This window comes from Typopeltis vanoorti, chromosome 8, assembly GCF_054136105.1.
Source record: "Typopeltis vanoorti isolate ZY-2024b chromosome 8, IOZ_Tvanoo_1.0, whole genome shotgun sequence".
NCBI lineage: Eukaryota > Metazoa > Arthropoda > Arachnida > Uropygi > Thelyphonidae > Typopeltis > Typopeltis vanoorti.
Window position 1 is genome coordinate 44,491,476 of NC_143556.1, and position 13,618 is coordinate 44,505,093.

Consider the following 13,618-nt stretch of genomic DNA (forward strand, 5'->3'; position numbering starts at 1 on the left):
TCTAGTCAATGTACAAAGAGAAGGGGGGGGGGGTTGTCCTTGCTAGGCTCCGCATAGGTCACAGTCACCTTACGCATTCTCATTTACTGAGAGCCGATGACCCTCCCATATGTGAAAAATGCAACACACATCTTACTATTCATCATATTCTGGTAGATTGTGAAAAATTTACACGAGAGAGGAATGAAATTTTCACCTATCTAACCAAGCCATATACACTCAGGGAAATTCTAGCAGACTCAGGCAAATTGTATGATGTTTTTAATTTTTTAGAAAGAATTAATTTGTACAAACACATTTGACCATAAATTTGTTTATATGTAAATACTTTTTTGCTTAACTTAACTTTTATCTTTTATTTGTAATATATCTGACCAATTATGTATTATCATAGGCCTTGATCTTGTATATTTGTATCACTCTGCTGTAATTTTGTTAATATGTAAATACCATAATGTTAAACTTAAATTTTATGCATCAATGCTGTATATAATAATTCCTTTTATTAGTATAATAATGTTTGTTGTAATCTTCCTAGATGTAGACACTGCTTTCCTTGACTTGTTTTGTATATACATATGTTAACCTATAATTATCTATTTATGTACTGCTGAAACCTCTGCAGTAATTTTGTTTATATGTAGATATTGTATCACTTAACATGCATTTTGTGTATGTATCTTATTTATTGCTTTATTTTTCGAATAATCATGTAATGCTGTAGGACAACTTACATATTTGTGTACTTTCTAGTAATTCTGTTTATATGTATTCTAAATTCTGTTTCTAAATTTAATTCTAAATTCTGCATTACTAAATTTAATTTTCATACATGCATATTGTATAATAATCCCTTTTTGCCTGTTTTTGTACTGCTATAAAGGCATCTATTATAATTTTAACACAGTATCTACATAAGTAGATACTGTGTTCTTTGGCTTAGTGTTTCATATTTTATGTATTAACTTATATTGTTAACTATTTTTGCACTACTGTAATAACCTCTGATCTTGTGTGTTGCTGTGCCCTCTGCAGCAGTTCTGTTTACCTAGAGATGCTGCTTTATGAAATTATTTTTCTGTAAATGCTTATAACCTTTAGTATGGTACAGTATGACCTTTGTAGTTTTTGTACCAAATAAACTAGAAACCAACCAACCAACCAACCAACTAACCAACCAACTGCACTGATGCAATGGCACTTACCTTCCTTCCATTCCTTGGGTACCTTTCCCGTAGCCAGACTTTCATTGAAAAGCCAGGTCAAAGGAGCTGTCTGTTAGTTTTATCACATTCTATCAAAACCTGTGGTGAAATACCATCCAGTCCCACTGCTTTATTGACATCCAGAGTACTCAGTATTTGGAACACACTCTCCTCTTGCACTTCTAAACCTCAAACCTGCCCCCCCCCCCCCCCAGTATTAAAACCTTCTTCTCCAGAATGAAATACTCTAATAAAGTGCTCATTGAACAACTCCACTACGTCAGTCACTCTGTTCTCATTTTTATCCCACAATGTCATTCTTCCACAATCATTTCTTCTCCTACTGGCCACATAGCTAAAAACTTCCCTAAGATTTTCATTGGATCTTAGTGCCAGTCTCTTCTCATATTCCAGTTTTGCCTTCCTCACCATACTAGTCACTCTCCTGGCCTGAGTCTTATATTCTTCATGCCTCTGCTCTCTACCCCCTTTAGTTATATTTCTTCCATAATCTCTTTTTCACCTGCGATTCCTGTTTGATATTGTTTGCCATCCACTTTACACCAAATTGTGTCCTCTTCTTCACTCGTGGAATACAGCTTACTGTTGCTTCTAACAAATATTCCTCCATCATTTCTCATGCACTAATGATATCCTGGCCTTCCGATTCCACTCTCCATGGAACTGTCCCAAGTCAATATCTAAGACTATTATAATCATCTGCCTTATAATTCCACATAAGTTCCCTTTTCTTTGATACTCCTTTCCTGCATTTTTTCATCTTCCAAGTCAAAACCACATGGTCACTCTCTCCAACTGGGGAGAGAGATGTCATATCAGTTATTATCAGCTCTTTTGATGCTATTACCAAATCCAAAACTCTTGAATCTCTTGTTCTCTCTATTATATGTTGCTGAAGACATTTGTCACTCAAGAATTCTAGAAATTCCATTCCCTTATTACTACATGCATTTTCCTCCTCTCAGCTTATGCTGCTGTAGTTAAAATCTTTCATAACAGTCATTCTTATTGCACTTGCCAAGCTCAACTGCCTAAACATCTCCTGCTCCCCCATAACTCTCTCACTCCTCTGATTTGCCTTACATTCATCTCTTCCATTCACCTAATCTCATCTTTCATACTTCTCATCTCATTCTCTAGACATCCCAGCTCTTCTTTCAACTCATCTATCTCTCTCTCTCTCTACGAGTTAGTCACTCTTATTTGCCATTCATCCTCCCAATCAAGACCATCTTCGAAACTTCATGATCATTCAAGGCTTCCACACTCCCCCACTCTTATTTTTTCATTCATATTTCACTTGTTATTCTCATCTATCACACTGCTTGTCTCTTGAGATTCTCCTGCTGTTTTATTGTTTACACACTTATTTCATTTGGTTGCCCATAGTAGATGGAAGGAGAACTCCGAATTGTTCTTGAAAGCAGAGTAACGATCTTTCTAGGCTTTCTAGAATATTTTTCATTACTTTTTTTTCCCTCATTATTTTGCACATTATGTCTTGTGTTAAGAATAAAAATGACTACTCTTTACTGTCAGTTTTTTGAAGAATATTGGATCTTACATATGGTCTAAATTTTATCATCTACTTACAGGCAAGAGAACAGGAAAAGACATTCAATGCTGAATGCAATGATGACAAGATTCTTCATTGTTGCATGCAGCTGCTGAAATATGGTAAATATACAGCACTCAATTTAGTGTAATGTAATTTTAACATGTTGACCGCTGTACGAATCAAATAAGATTCGCACTACATTTTTTCAATGCGTTGCATGAATCATATTTGCTTCGCATAAAGATTTTTCTTTTAGGCCGCATAGTTCACCCGTGATTCATATCTAAATGAAATGCTTATTGGTAATGGAAATGTGGGGTCTGGTAAACAGGTTTATATAGTTAGTGCAGTAGAATTTCAACTACATGTACAACAGGTGGCATATTATAGGGGTTTTAGGCCAATTTCTAATGTTGAATAAAACAATAACAATGGTGCTAAATATTTATTTATAATATATGTCATTTTAAATGTGTCAAATCATAAATTTTTCTTTCAAAAAATTGAAAAATTAATAAACAAAAAATGACAAACAATAGACAAATAGATATGAAAAAATTAATTAGGTGAAATTATTACTAAACAATTACAAAGTACAGTTATGCACAATAGTAAAACAGTGAACACAGTAAAATTTTTTGCACTGAGCATATTTCCACTGTGTTTGTGTGGCCTTAGATGTTGCATATTTTCTATTATGTTCTTCGGTTAACTTTTTGTAGCAAGATGTACATCTTCTCCTATTACTGGTACCAACCTCTTCTAAAATATGTCTTTCCTTGTCTGAAGTCGAAGTGACATTATTTTCCTTTGGTGTATTTCCTAATAACTCTTTTGCGATTTTTTCTCTAAATTCTGTGATGCTAATGTTTTTATCAGTAACTTGCGTATATACTATAAAAGCGTTCATCACAGCAGGACCTAAAAGAATTTCAACTGCAAGTTTTCGGTACCATTTCACTCTTCTTCGAAGACAAGAAGCATAGGCTTTTACCTGATCAGATAGATCAATAAAACTTTTGCTTTTGTTATAGTCTTTAATAGCTTCCGGCTTTTGCACTTCATTACCATTTCTTGTTGTAAGAGATTTCATTTTGTTTGTGTGTTTTGTTGATAGCATAAGCACTTCATGTTTATCGCACCATTTTATTACCACCACCATGTGTCACTTTCTTTACCAATTATTTCACCCTTTTTCAATTTCTTCTGGATAACATTCTGTGGAATTCCCTTTTGATTTTTTCTCAAAGTGCCTACAAGGTGTTTGTCTATTCAAAAGTGTGCACTAATTCAATACTGGTATAATAATTATCTACACATATTGTGTGTCCATGGTCAAGTAGATTCTCATAAAGTCCCATAACAATTGAAGTTGGAACACTATTAGTGGTATTGGTCTTTTCTGCACTGCAGTATATCTTGAAATCATATGTATATCCATCTTCAATACACAATTGGAATAGTTTATGCCAAATTTGTGTCCTTTATTCTTGATGTACTGATGAAAGGCAAGACGACCTCAGAAAGGAACTAAAGTTTCATCTCCGCAAATATTACTTGAAGGCGTCATTATTTTCTGGAAATTTTTTCTTATATGATTTATGAGAGGCGTAATTTTATAAAGTCTTTCAGAAGTATTTCCACCCTTGTTGTCTGTGAAGTGCCAGTTACTGAGAAGAAGAAGATTGAACCGATTCCTTGACATAACTTGTTTGATTTCTGTAGAATAGAGGACGTTATTCGACCAATAACACTCTAATTTGGCATCTGCACTAAACCAAACTAAATTTGCAGACCCAAAAATATCTTCATTTCATTGGGATTTGTGTTTTTCCACTTTCTTATCCTTCTTTTGGTAAAATTGTCTTACTGAGTTTTTGAAGAGCATATCTGTTAGTTTCTTGCACCATTAGGTCCAGCAGTCCTTCATCAATAAACATCAAAAAGAAATCTACAGGCTATTTATCATGCATTTCTTCAATAACAGTTTGTTTTATTCCAAAATTATTATCTACAAACTGAAAATGTTTTAGATTATCACCTGACTAATTTCATTCCATTGTAGGTCGGTTGAATTCACATTTCCAAGTATTTCATCTTAAGAAGAATCATTAGTCAAATGCAGATTTCTTATAACATCATCGATTGTTTGTTCTACAGAATGAGCAGCAGTAAACTTTCCGACGTATCTACAACTGGTAATTCCTTCGGTATTACCAGTTGTAGATACTTTTATTCTCTTTTAGCAATGAGAGAATCAGAATCTGAAGACACAGAACTAAGATCACTTCCGCTGTAACTTTCCGACGAATATTCGTATGGTTCATCAGATAGAACTTCATTTATCAAGGCTTCTAAATGACGTTGCTCTTTTTCGTAGTCTCCCATATTAGGGCAATTTATAACAATATTTATCACTATAACAAATTTATACCACTGGACAAAACACTGAACGCATATAACTGTTTGTACGCATCATAGATATGCAAGTTTGAACCTTGTGTGAAGTGCAAATCACATGTGCACTGCTCAGCCCAGTCAGTAAAAAAAATTCTCAAGTTGCACGGTGCACATGTGATTTGCACTTAACAAATCTATTTAGCTGCATGAAATAGATAAAAAATCATAAAATATGATTATTTTATGTTACTTTTAGCAAATTGTAAAAAAAAAAAGTTGGCTCGGGGATCACAAAATTTTTTAACATTACGGCGGTCAACATGTTAAGTGTTGACTTGCTTTTGATTTTTCTGGTTTGAAAATTCATTAATAAAATTATTTTTCTTATTTTATATTTGGTGGTACATAGCATTTTTTTAAGTTTTAAGTTAGTGTCTCATTCACCTAATGTGACCTATAAATTGCTTTAATTAGTAGCTTTCTTCAAGAATGATAATGTCAAGGATATGATCTTGCCATATATATCCTAATATTGATTAAAGGTATGTTGTTACAAAGCCATTGATGATATGACTTCCATTATTGAAAGTTTTTCACTTGGCCATTAAATTAAACATGCCAAGAAATTATATTCATGTTTAATTCTTTATCCAAGCATAAGTAAATAAAGTTTGCCATGTAGTTTCTTCACTACTAGATCAATAGTATATAGAAGCTAATAACTTCACATTAATTGCTTTAGTATCCCTTTCTTGTTTTTTTTTTTTAAATTTTATGCTGTATAGATAGTAAAAGTTTTTCTTTAGATGTTTTTCATGTGAGAGTATTGTCCCATATATTAGCATAATTATGCTAAAAGGAGGGCATTGTCAATTGAAGTATAACACATTCAAGTTGTCAGTGGCAAGTCTCTCAGAATAAATCCTTCTTGGAGGAAAAATGCAAAGACCTTTGTAGTAGATAGTTTTTTCACTTGGCTACAAATTAAATTAAAAATGCAAAGAAATTATGTTCTTGTTTAATCCTTTATCCAAGTGTAAGCAAATAAATTTGAGAGGTTTGTTGATCAACCTGTAGTACATTAGTACCGTGTATGGGCAGTGGGTTGGGAAAGGAGAAACTTGTTTACATTTAATTTAAAAGCCTGTATGTTGTATTCCTTGGGAAACACATCAGGGGGAGACTGTTCTACAATACAGCAGTAGCATGGATGAAGGAGGAGGAAAAGAAATTTGTTCTGTGGGTTTCATGGTGTACTATGAAGGGATGTTGGGTGGCAGCTGCATGGATTCCAATGGGCTTAGATGCTGTTTCAGATCAACATTTGCCATTTAAATATTTATAGAATACACAAATTGCAGAAACCAAACACTTGATTCAATACAGAGGAAAGCAATTAGATTAATTAATGTTCCATTTCTTACCAACTCACTCCTCCCACTGAATCGACCATTTTGAGGGAGCTCTTAGGATCCTCACTCCAAATGTGAGAAGAGTGTTCGATAGCTGGGCAGATTTGTGATTTGTATGAGGTTAACAGCGGTTCAGAGGTGAAGTAACATCTTGAGCAAAAGAGAAATCCTAGTTTTTTAGAAGCTGAGGATGCAATGGTTGTGATGTGTTTATGCCAGGAGAGCAGTGCCGGATTTACGTATAAGCTAAAAAAGCTATAGCTTAGGGCCTCGCAATCTGCCGGGACCTCAAATATAAAAACAAAATATATAAAAATTGATAAAAAAATATTCGTAGAAAAATCACTCAAATGAAATGTAATCTTTTATTTTCTAGCATTTACTTCTGCTATTCCATTTCCAACCATACAATGAAGCGAACATTTGTAAGTGGATACCAGAAAAGAAAAAGAAAGCAGCAGTTTGAAGACGAATTCAAAAAAGCAACAAAACTTGATATATATTTCACCACAGCAACGAAAGATGATCCACAGACCCAGGGAGAGCAGCCAGTTCCAAAACATCAGCCTATTGTCTCTGAGATCATAGAGTCTGGAATCTCAGCTGATGGAAATATTGTAGCTGATCTCAGTGTGAGCATTGCTGCTGTTAGAGAACCGACATCTACATTTGAAACAAAAAAAATTCACGAAACTCAGTGATATTGGTCAATGGGGTATCCTCACACAGGATGAACTCTCATACTGGATCTTAAAAGGTCCATCAGAGTGTCAGTCCATTTGAAAACTCTAAGCGTTCATTCAAAAATCAGGTTAGATATTGTTCAAAAGGTTTTTTCAGAATAGGAAGGTTAATGGTGAAGTATACGATCGGGAATGGCTTGTGTACTCACCAACAACAGGTTGTATTTATTGTTTTGTCTGCAAACTATTTTCAACATCAACTGCAGCACTAGCTTCTAATGAATTTTCTGACTGGCAAAATTCCATTGCAATTCAAAGTCATGAACACTCTGAAGATCATAGAAGAGCTTTGCTTACATACTTGACAAGAAAGTGTGGTTAAACCTCAGACTCGGGACTAGCAAAACAAATAAAAGAAGAACAGCTTTATTGGAGGAGCTTGAGCATGTTGTTGCAGTGATATGCACATTAGCAGAACGTGGTTTGGCTTTTAGGGGAGACAATGAAACTTTTGAATTCCGAAATAATGGCAACTACCTTGGTTTGTTAGAATTGATTGCTAAGTTTGATCCCTTTCTTTCTAATCACATAAAACAACATGGAAACAGAGGATCTGGGTCTCCTTCATATTTATCAAAGACAGTATGTGATGAATTGATCCAGCTTATGTCTAATAAAGTAAGAAAATCAATTTTGGATGATCTGAGAAAGGCAGGTTACTTCAGTTTGTCTGTGGACTCTGTGCCAGATCTTTCCCATGTGGATCAACTAACTGTTATAGTAAGGTATGTATCACCTGGTGATGGTTTACCTGTTGAACGTTTTCTGACTTTCCTAGAGTTGGAAAATCACAGTGGTGAATGTATGGCAGGTATGGTGGTGGATTATCTAAGTAAGGACTGCAAAGTTGATTTCAGCAAATGCCGAGGACAGTCATATGATAATGCAACGAATATGGCTGGCAAATACAAGGGAATGCAACAAGAAATCCTTGAATTAAACAAGCATGCTATATATATTCCGTGTGCCGGTCATTCACTAAATCTTGTCGGCCGTGCTGCTGTAGATTGCTGTTTAGATGCAGTAAACTTTTTTGCTGTTGTTCAAGAAATATACACTTTCTTTTCATCTTCTACAAAGAGGTGGTCTGTGATGTTATCTTTCTTGAAAACAGACTCAGATACCAGAGTACTAAAAAGACTGTCGGACACTAGGTGGGAAGCAAATGTCAAAGCAGTGTCTGCTATAAATGTGAGTTATAAGCCCATCATAGGTGCTCTAAGTCACATTTATGATGATAAGAATGAAAAGGGAGCTACAAGACTAGCAGCTGGTACTCTTCTGGAAAAAATGGAGGAACTAGAGTTTGTTTTTATGCTACATTTATGGAATAATTTGCTGCCAGAGTTTCACAAAACCAGTATGGCTCTCCAGGATCCAAAGATTGCACTTACCACATGTGCAAATCTGTTCAAATCACTTTCTCGCTATGTTAAAAACATTGGAGAAAATTTTGATGATTTTGAAGAAGAAGTTAAATCTATATTGCCTGGTGTAGAATATAAGTCTACAGTAAAAAGAAAGAGGTTGAGAAACAAACAAGCCAATGATGGAGCTGCACCTGATGCTAATGAATAGCTTTCTCCAAGAGACAAATTTCGAGTGAAATCCTTCATTCATATCATAGACATCCTTGAGGCAAATTTAACGAGAAAAGCAACAGTCTATAATTATGTTGCAAATAAATTTTAATTTTTAGTTGATTTAGAAGTTTCAGAGGTACAGCTATGAATAGCAGTAGGTACGTTAATAAAAGAGTATCCACACGATGTTGGTATTAATCTCACAAGTGAACTGAGGCACTTGCATGAATATGTCAAGCAGAATTATCCTGAAAAAGAACATTTTCAACACAAAGATTTGTATCAGATCATCTTTCAAGACAAGATTGAGTTTATTTTCCCTAATGTGGAAGCAATATTACAACTATTCCTGTGTTTAATGGGAACAAATTGTTCAGGAGAAAGATCATTTTCACAGCTAAAGAGAATAAAAAATGAACTGAGAGCAACTATGTCTCAAGAAATATTGTCTGCACTTAGCATTATGTGTATAGAAAGTGATAAGTTACTTAGCATATCTTTTGATGACATAATTAATGATTTTGCTTTTGGGAAATCAAGAAAGAAAATGTTTTAAGTTATATCTTAGAGCCTTTTAGAGGATTATATAATATAATTATTTCTATTAAATATTGTTGTATTATAACAATTTATCCACTCCATATTTTCAATATTAATTTATTATATATATATACCTGTATTATTTGGAATTTTGGGTACCCAATTTTATGTGATGTCTACTGTCAAATTTTCACCTGAATAAAAGATTAATTTTTTATATACTACCAATTATGTTGTTATATTAATTTAATTTTTACTTTTTATTTTCCTATTTTAATTTAAAACTTTTTGTTCTATGAGCCTTATTTGTCGTTTTTAAAATCCTTTAATTATATAGTTATTTCTGTGATTTTGTAAACACATACTTTATTATATTTTTAATAAAAATTAAAAGATAATATATTTTCATATATTAAAAAGGCGTATATATTTAAAATTTTTCTGAGACCAGCTGATGTAATTTAAAACAGTAGGGGGCCTCTGGGTTTTCTATAGCTTAGGGCCTCAGCAAGTCTAAATCTGGCCCTGCAGGAGAGGTTTGATGTCAAGGTAATTCCAAGAAGAGAGAGAGAGAGAGATCTCATCTGTCTGGAAATTTGAGTGTTATCAAAAATAATACTGGGAGAAAATGGTTCTTTTTTTTTTGTGAGAAATAAGACAGAACTGTTTTTTATAGCACTGAAATTGACAAGTTTATCTGAGCCCCATTAGTTGGAGATCAGAACTGAGTGGTGGTGGTTGGTGTTGTGTAGGTTGTGAGGTGAGGTGAGTTGTGTGGAGTAAAGCCCTGAATAAAAGGGAGGAGTTCAATGTGCTGCTATGTGCAAAACTGTGTATTGGGTTGAAGGTCAGCTGAAGTAGGTCATTGATAAATAAAAGGAAGAGGACTGGTGAGAGGACAGAACCTTGTGGAACCCTGGCACGAGCTGAATGGTGAGAGAATAAGGAACCATCTACCATCACATATAGTGTGCATCCAGACAGAAAGCTGACAGTCCAACTGCAGAAGTCTTTAGACAGACCAAATGATGGGAGTTTGGTTAATAAGCCTTTGTGCCAGACCTGGTCAAAAGCTTTGGAGATATCAAGTGCAATCACTTGAGATTTGCCAAACTTCTCCATGAATTTATCCAGAGATGAGTGATATATGTGAGTAGGTCTCCTATTGATCAGCAGTGAAATCCATACTGGTAGTCGTTTATTAGGTGGGTGCCTTCAAAGTAGTGTAGGAGTTGGGAATTGATGGATTTCTCCATTACTTTAGATAGAACTGAGGTGAGTGAGATAGAGTGTAGTTAGATGGCAGTGATTTGTTGCCCTTCTTAGGAATGGGTTGAATGTAGACCAGTTTCCAGGTTGTAGGATGTGTATACATAAATGCCAGGAGTATCAAAAACAAAAAAATTTTGTTGCTTTGGTGAATATATTGTAGCCTGAAATTGTTGACATTAGTGAAACAGCTATCAGAGTCAGATGTTTTAACTGGATTTGAGTGTAAAGATGTAGTATTTTTAGGAAGGAAAGAAGAGGTATGGGGGGGTACTACCAATGATAACTTACTACTAATGGGTATTACTACTACTAATGATTCATGTGTAGTTAGGGTAGATCTCATGGCAGGGATTTTCGTCCCACAAAGCAGGCAAACTAGCTATTAGAACTTATGTAATTAACAGATAACACACTGGCCTTATAGCCTAAGTTGCTTCAGCTGGCAATAAATCCAAAATAATAATAATAATAGCAGTTGGGATAGAAACTCATGAAAGCAATAATAGTAATAACGTAACATGTAGTATTCAGTTTGAGGCAATCCAGTGGAAGTGGAGGATAACAGGATGAAATATATGGTGGGTGTTGGTACATGCCTGGTGGTTCAGTTGTTGGGTACAATGAAATATATTGCCAAATTATCCTGAGGGGTACTAAATGAGTCATCATTATGGGTGAATTAAATTATTCCAGCATTGATTAGATTGCAGAGAAATCTCATTATCAGAATGAATGAGAATTTATTGAGCTACTGCACGACAACTTTCTCATGCTGCATATGAAAAAGAGATTTGATCATAGCTTCAGAAGTGATCTTGATTAAGAATATCACTGTTTTGCCACCAGTTGGTGACAGTGTTCATAATATATTGAATGGAAAGTAGCCAACTACATGGATATTCCAATTAGAACATGCATTTTACATGCTGAATTACAAATCTTGGATGCAGGAGAATATTATCTTTGGTACCATTGTATCCTTTACTGAATGGGAAAGATATTACCAATGTATGGGAATCTTTGAAAAGTTTCTTAAATGAGGCAGTATCTGAATGTGTTGCTAAGGTTTAAAGAATAAAGAGCAAACTGGATGTGCAGCCTTACTAAGTGAGAGATCTATAAGAAGAAGATAATGTGAAAGGAATTTCTTGAGAATAAGAGTGAGAGGAGTTATGAAATATATAAAGTTAAGGCTAGAAAAGTTATGAGTATTGTATGGAAAGCTAAGTTGGAGTATGAAAAGAAATTGGCTGCAATAGTTAATAACCTGGATAAGAATTCAGCAGTAGGAGAGATGGGATATCAGTTTGTACACTGAAATAATGTTCAGCCTAATTGGCTAGGCTGTTGACATGTTTGTATAACTTGAGTTTCAGCTCAGGGAAGATCCCACAGGAATGGAAAGAATATATGATAGTCCTGTTGTACAAGGGCAGTTGCAAAAACCAAAACCAGAATTGCATGTGAATTTCCTGAGAGTGATTCAAGGAGAGGTATGATAGGATTTGTGTTTATGATGGTTTATTTGGATCTCCTGCAATGAGTCTCTGGACTCCATGGAGATGCCATAAATAATAATCATAATAATAATAATATTCTGGAGGCTATTGAAAAAGCTTAGAAATGGGGAAAGAGCACATGCAAAAGGAATTGCAGATGATAAAGGTTACATGAAAATTGAAGATAAAGATATTCTAGATGTCTAGAATAATTATTTCAAAGAATTGCTAAATGAAACAAAAAGTGTCAGCACAGTGGTAGAAAACTCCCAACAGGAATACATCCATATTTAAAGTAGAAAATGTCATCAGAAACCTGAAATGTGTGAAAGGCTGCTGGAGTAGATGAAATCCACTCCAGCTGCCTTTCAAATTGATTATATATATATATATATATATATATTTTTTTATTTATTTATTTTTTTTTTATTTTTTGCATTGACCAGAAACCCTGCTCTAGAGACCTAACAGGGAACTTTTTCAAGCCATTTCATGCCTCCAATAAGCAGGGCTATGGTCTCACTCTGGGCAATGATATGATATCTCACCTGAAGATGATCACAAACAACCATGCCTATGACGAGATTCAAACTGCAGTCTGTTGGTTGAAGGTGGGTACACTAGCCACTTGGCCACCCAGCCAGCCTGGTTGGCCGAGGAAAAGAAATTCAGCAGACACCTACCATTATTATTCACTTTTCTCTTTTCTCCAGATTTTCCTAAAGCATTTCTCTATATCTAGTATCCATTTCCTACTCTGCCTGTTTAGATCTCCAACATGGACTAACTTTTATTTTTTCATTGTATCAGCTGCCGTCTCTAATGCTGTAAAAAAATTCCTCCATTTCTTCTTTAGTTGAATCTTTTGTGGGACCAGAGGCACAAATAAGTCATTGTCCACCTGATATTGCAAGGATCCAAGAGGAAAGCTCTTCAAAATCGTACGCTTATATGGTGTAAATGGGCCATTATATCCAGCAATACATGGTTTCTATTGAAGCTATATGACAGCAGTTAGAATTGAAGGAGACACAGGAAGATGATTTGATGTTAAATCAGGTGTGGAACAAGGATGCTCATTATCTTCACTGTTATTCATTTATCTATGTGGATCACATTATGAAGGAAAGTGATATTAAATCTAATATCAAAATTATTGATGTTAATTTTAGCTCTTTATGTTATGCAGATGATGTCATACTTCTGAATAAATTCAGTACAAGATTCCCTGACTAGATTGAATAACTATTATAATAAATTTGGTATGAAAATCAGCAATAGAAAGACCATGATAATAAAAATAGGCAGAAACATTGAAAAGTATCAACTGTATCCTAAATGGTGAACCTATAGAACAAGTAAAACATTTCAGCTATTTGGGCACA

At 34.5% G+C, this 13,618-nt stretch overlaps 1 protein-coding gene across 3 annotated transcripts in view; it reads left to right on the forward strand.

Annotated features, from left to right (window-relative positions):
- Swt1 (Swt1 RNA endoribonuclease) overlaps nt 1-13,618 on the forward strand; it is a 368,135-nt gene that overhangs the window by 143,875 nt on the left and 210,642 nt on the right. For all 3 annotated transcript variants that reach the window (XM_090396646.1, XM_090396647.1, XM_090396648.1), the window contains one exon: nt 2,822-2,903. In XM_090396646.1, coding sequence (XP_090252772.1) covers nt 2,822-2,903 — 82 coding nt within the window. The remainder of the gene's footprint in view (nt 1-2,821; nt 2,904-13,618) is intronic.